The sequence below is a fragment of the Sinocyclocheilus rhinocerous genome, unplaced genomic scaffold, assembly GCF_001515625.1.
Source record: "Sinocyclocheilus rhinocerous isolate Xijiao unplaced genomic scaffold, SAMN03320098_v1.1 scaffold1907, whole genome shotgun sequence".
Lineage (NCBI taxonomy): Eukaryota > Metazoa > Chordata > Actinopteri > Cypriniformes > Cyprinidae > Sinocyclocheilus > Sinocyclocheilus rhinocerous.
The window spans coordinates 283,546-290,030 of NW_015628766.1; the positions used below are offsets into that span (position 1 = coordinate 283,546).

Genomic DNA, 6,485 nt, shown 5'->3' on the forward strand with positions numbered 1-6,485 from the left:
AAATGCGAGTCCATAATCCATAATATTGCTTCCTCCAGTGAAAAAGTCCAACCTCTGTTGTCCTCTCACATCAAAAATCCACCAACATATTTGTTTAGAACTGTTTTGGATTTTCGGCTTGCAAACAGTGCTTGATCTGTGCATATTTCTCTCCCGATTCAAACAAGACTTTTTCACTGGAGAAAGCAATATTATGGATATAGGACTTTAACCGGAAGCAAGGATTTGAAGTTAAAAATGTCTTGATGGATTTGTTTCAAACTTGCAGCTTTTCACTTTACAAGACATGTTGGACTGGCACAATTGATGGACTGGAGTCATGTGGATTACTTGAGGATTATTGTGATGTTTTTTATCAGCTTTTTGGACTCTCATTCTGACGGCACCCATTCACTGCAGAGGATCCATTGGTGAGCAAGTGATGTAATGCTCAATTTCTCCAAATTTGGTCCCATGAAGAAACAAACTCATCTACATCTTGGATGGCCTGAGGATGATTACATTTGTATTTTTGGATGAACTATTCCTTTAAAACCACCATAAAACCACTTGAACCTTTGGGTTATATAAAGTATGACATTTTTTATTACCAACGCACTGAGCATATACTTTTCGTTCTTAGTATAAGTATTCAAATTGGGATTCAGTCGATAAAATGGAAGACATTTGGATTTAGTTGTGCTTACCTGGAGTAGCGGTGAGAGCCATCATCCCATACGAGGAGAAAGCCCCAGCTTCAAACTTCATTCCCTCCTTCCCTGCCTCCACCTCCACCTTCCCCTTAGAGAACAGATCACATTGAAAACCAGGTGTTCAACATAGCTAGGAACTGTTTTTTAAGCCACTTCAAGTATATAATGTTAATACTGATGGAGATTTTTAGTTTCAGTTTTTCCTTTAGAAGCAAGGCTGTCTTTCACAATACTCACTACAATATTCTTCTTTTACATAGGTACATTAGTTGAAACTTTTCATACTGGGCGTGTTAAATACTTGCGAAAATCCCAGCTTGTTCTAGGCTAATAAGCTCAATCCCTTCTCTCTATGGCTTCTGCGACCCTGGACCAAACAGCCAAGCTGACCTGCAGAATGAGGATGAAATAGTCCACGGGCTTGTTGCGGTGAAAGAGGTAATGTTCGATGGCCTTCTTATTCTTCTCATTATATTTGAGCTCCTGGATGACGTTGGGGTGCTTGAGGAGACGGAGAAGGATTTTTTCAGACATCTGGCTTGGACTAAATGCTTCTACTTCTGTAAAGCAAAAGAAGACACGGCATGATAATCATCTTCCTGTTCCTGAGGGGGTTTTTTTGCACTTGAAATTGTTAACTCAGGGCCATTCTAAACCATGGGTAAAGGTAATATCGCATTTTCAGGTTTCAAAATATCACACGGTATATTAGCAAACCTTGTGTTAATGACGTTCTAACATTTTTGGGACAAATACAGTTTGTTTACAATAACTGCGATGACTGCTTATCCATCTGTAAAAATATTGCCTTGTGAATCTTCTTTGACCGTCTTCTAAAACATACAAAAGCAAATACTTTTTTTTAATCATTATTCTAGTCAACGGTTTCAATTGTGTGCATGAAAGTTTCCCTGAATATTTAATTTTCAAATATTTAATATTTGTCTATTATGATGGTTATATGTTGCTAAATAACTCATTGTAACATTGTTCTGTTTACAGTATCTGTGTAAACTGGCAGCTGATCCTTCCTTGACCAGGGAATGCTAATAGTATTGTATTTGTTAATCAATGATTAGCTTAAGCCACAACGGGAAATTTCTCTCCAAATCCTGGCATTAGGTTTAAAGGTGAACACCAGTCAGAATATGTTTGGCATGCACTTTTTATATATATTATACACAGCCACCCTTGGGACCTTTTAACAACAGCTTGAGCAACAATAAAGCAAAGGGAAATGACTTGTAGGAGGTTGTGCCGACTGCTTGAACAGTTCTGCAAGAATCAGCAATTATACAAAAAAATAACAACGTGCATTACCATTCATAGGTTTTCATTATGCTCTACAAGGTTGCATTTATTCGATAAAAAATACAATAAAACATTATTATCAATGTTGAAAACAGTTGTGCTGCTTCATATTTTTGTGGAAATAATTTTTTAGGATTCTTTGACGACAAAATTTGTAAAGACAGCATTTATTTGAAATAGAAATCTGCTGTCACATTATAAATGGCTTTACTGTCACTTTTGATCAATTTAATGCATCCTTGCTGAATAAAAGTAATAATTCCGTGGAAAAAAAAAATACTGAAAAAATTACGTTGAAATGTATTGTAAATGGCTGATGTGTATACTGGCTTACAGAAAATCCAAAACTGGTCTGCTGCAGGTGAATAATTTTATTTACTTTTAATAAAAACTGAGAATTTGATTTGAAAAATAAAAATGACACTATGAAATATAATGTTAGAGAGAATCAGAGAATAAAAAATAAAAAAAAACATTGAACACGTTGAAGAACTGCTAAGATTTACAAAGAATGTTGCTTAGGTATTGGTTTATATATTTATATATTTTTACTGTTTGTATGTAAAATGATATTTGTTTATTTCATTTACACTAGCATTCAAAAGTTTGAGGTCAGTAAGATATATTTTAAAAAGTAATACTTTTATTCAGTAAAGATGCATTAAAAAAAAGTTCCACAAAAATATTAAGCAGCAAAACTGTTTTCAACATTGATAACCCGCTTGTTAAGTCTGATGCAGCCTTGGCGAGCAGAAGAGACTTCTTAAAACATTAAAATTTCGTAAAATATTAAAAAATCTTACCAACCCCAAACTTTTGAACTGTAGTGTATGTTATTTATCTAATATGATTGACAGCCTGGCTTTAACAAATATCCGTCAAAAAGCAGTACAGCAACGTAACCTTTGACAACAGAAAACCTTAACAACAATCTTACTGTGGCTTCTACACCACATATTTTTCCTTTCTTAGAGAAACACACATTATGAAACAAAAAAGTGATAGAGAAAGCTCTTTTGCCAGTGTCAAAGATGTATTTAATTCTTTCTCTTAGCCCTTTGCTGAAAGGCATTCTTTTATACTCTAACCCAGTGGTTCCCAAACTTTTTGCAGCGTGCACCCCTTTCTAGTGTTTGACACATGTCAAGCACCCCCACCACCGTACTCCGGTTAAACACCACATTTTTAACTGCAATACAAGTATTCACTGTATACAGGGCTTGACATTAACTCTTTTGCTCACCAGCCACTGTGGCTAGTGGTTTTCCAAAATTACTAGCCACTCAGCATTTTCACTGGCCACAATTTTGTTGCTGGAAAATTACATTTTATATGACTAAAGTTACTGCATATTACAATTTATTTTCATTGATTTCCAGGTGTTTTTTTGTTTTTTTGCCTATAAAAAGGGCATTCCCCCCTAACCTTATTAAATGCATGTCATCTTTCATATCAAATTCTTACATTTTATTAATAATTTCACTTAATATAATAAGACTCTATAGGGCTGTGACCAATCAATTGAAATCAGTATTAACAAAACCAATTTTTACACTGCTGGAGAAACAAAAGCAGCTGAAGTGGCATTTAGATGCATTTACACAGACAATTTAATGAAGCTGAAATGTAGCATGAATGCATTTACACTGCAAAATTACAACAGCATAAATAATGCTGTGAGCTTGGTGTTTTACATCAGGTTTTTTTATTTACAAATATGAAAAGTTTGGGGAAAAAAAAAAAAAAAAAAAAGAGTTACTTTTCAATTTGAAAGTAACCCGCCAGCAGGTGGCAGCAAGCGCCTGTCTTTATGAATGGACCACTGAATCATTGACTCAAATTATGAATTCAAAAACGCAAATCATTCAGTTACGAAACACCGCTGTGTGTTGCTCAGAGATGCACGACAGTTCTGCTGCTAAGTTTGTTTGGAACTATTTTCGTTAAACAAATCGAGCAAAAACAGTCACACTGACATTATTGTACTCAAATGTATGCCCTAAGTCACTTAATATTAACTACTCGTTTGAAGTCTTGTTTAAAATCAATGTTGAATTTACAATCGTACTGATTTTCGGGGAAAACTGCAATCTCTCTTAGTCGTGTCATCTTAATTAATTAGGCTAGGCTATACCTATGTAATAAATATAAAAACTAAAAATTTTTTTACCGCAGTATGTTTCTTCTGTGTGCAGTTGTGTTCATTTGTTTCGATTTCTCCATGAGATTGTCTCACGTGAGTCTCAACTGCCACGACCTTGTTACTATTGATTATCCATTATGAATTGCCGTTTACACCAAGTGTAATAAAATCGCTCAGAGATGCGCTACAGTTCTGCTGCTAAGTTTGTTTGGAACCATTTTCGTTAAACAAATCGAGCAAAAACAGTCACATTGACATTATTGTACTAAAATGTATGCCCTAAGTCACTTAATATTAACTACTCGTTTGAAGTCTTGTTTAAAATCAATGTCGAATTTACAATCGTACTGATTTTCGGGGAAAACTGCAATCTCTCTTAGTCGTGTCATCTTAATTAATTAGGCTAGGCTATACCTATGTAATAAATATAAAAACTAAAAATTTTTTTACCGCAGTATGTTTCTTCTGTGTGCAGTTGTATTCATTTGTTTCGGTTTCTCCATGAGATAGTCTCAACTGCCGCGACCTTGTTACTATTGATTATCCATTATGAATTGCCGTTTACACCAAATGTAATAAAATCAGAATCATTCTCGCCGAAATTTTGGTGCTTCCCTAATTCGATGTTTTAATTAGATTAGATTAGTTGTTCGGTCGGGCAAGTAAAATTCTCTTTCACTTGCCCCTTCAAAAAATGCACACAGATCATCAAAAGCATTCTCTCGCGCACCCCTGCTGGTCGGTCTGTGCACCCCTAGGGGTGCGCGCACCCCAGTTTGGGAACCGCTGCTCTAACCCAAACAAGCTGCCCCTCTCTAAATGCAAAACCTTAGAATGCAAAAAAAACAAAAAAAAACATCAACATCATGGCACGACTTTCACCAAAAACCAGTGGCCAAGCTCCTCCTCTGCTGTGAGCAGCCTATCCATACTACAGTCACAGGACACACTGGGGTAAATCAAGCAGCAATGCAGTACACTTGCCTGTTGCTAGGAAACGCAGAGTAGCCAGTAGAAGCTGAGGTGATATTTTAACCTTCATTTCATTGTCCATGTGCTTGAAAGCCGAAAAATCCTGCTTCCTCTCTCGATGGGTGATTTTCTTTTTTGTTTTGTTATCGGCTGTCGGAAAAGTGGGATGATGGGAAGAAAGTTCAATGCTGTGTAAAATGTCTTGTCTCGTATATCTGCACATGTATATTTACAATGACACCTAAAAAAGATTTTGTAATGTTAAGCTAGTTAAAAGTGGAAGCTGAAAGTATCTGTTGAAATTTCACTACATAAAATTATGCCATAACAAGAGACATTGCGAGGTATTTTAACAAGCTAGTATTGTATAACTCATTCATATTTCATTAGATACAGGACAAAATCCATGCTGCTGTTGTACTTAATTTTACAACGAACGATTTAAACTGCTTTATAAAGAAAACACAGGACTTTCATGGCACATACTATATAAGTCTGTCTCATCCAGGATTTCAGACTTGATGATTTCTTCAATGACGTCCTCCAGGGTGACAATGCCAAGCACTTCATAGAATGGGTCGCCTTCTCCTTCGTTGTTAACCCGCTGGACTATTGCCAGGTGAGATTTACCTAAGAAGTAATAGAGTTGTTTAGATGTCGGTTAAGACGCAAATCATGTAAGCCGTTTACGTACAAAACAATATTTACACATATATTTACAATGTGTTTTGTAATTATGTCAAAATGCCCATATGGTAATTTTATATACAACAGATATTGCCCTATATCAAGTGTAATATTGCCTTATATCAGGGGTGTCCTGGAGACTTTAGCTCCAACCCCAATTAAACACACCTGAACCAACTAATCAAGGTCTTACTAGGCATACTAAAAACTTCCAGGCAGGTGTGTTGAGGCAAGTTGGAGCTAAACTCTGCAGGACAATGGCCCTCCAGGACCGAGTTTGGACACCCCTACCTTACATGTTACCTATAAGGCAATATATAATTTTCACATTCTCTGGGTGGATGAAGATTTAAGTTTTATAACCAATAAAAAATCCCCATAGTACAATTTGTATGATGATTTGTATATGTTATTGTATGTGGCAAACATATATGTCAGCAATATATATTTTATTTATATATGCAACTTTGCAACAACTTATATACGAAACATTTTTGTAATTTGTTTTTAAATGCATGTCTATATTTTATATTTCTTTATATAATATCAACATGTATTGGTGGGTTTTAGGATGGATATAAATGTACATGACATATATGTCCAAAAATGTATTACACATACATAAATATATATACATACATAAATATATATATATATATATATATATATATATGTATGTG

At 35.2% G+C, this 6,485-nt stretch overlaps 1 protein-coding gene across 1 annotated transcript in view; it reads right to left on the reverse strand.

Moving 5' to 3' along the window:
• Positions 1-672: 672 nt before the first annotated feature.
• Positions 673-6,485, reverse strand: part of LOC107738473 (metal transporter CNNM2-like) — a 38,592-nt gene continuing 32,779 nt past the window's right edge. Inside the window, exons 2-5 of the mRNA XM_016550234.1 lie at positions 5,605-5,748; positions 5,131-5,268; positions 1,083-1,252; positions 673-780 (exon numbers count right to left, since the gene is read on the reverse strand). Coding sequence (XP_016405720.1) covers positions 673-780; positions 1,083-1,252; positions 5,131-5,268; positions 5,605-5,748 — 560 coding nt within the window. The remainder of the gene's footprint in view (positions 781-1,082; positions 1,253-5,130; positions 5,269-5,604; positions 5,749-6,485) is intronic.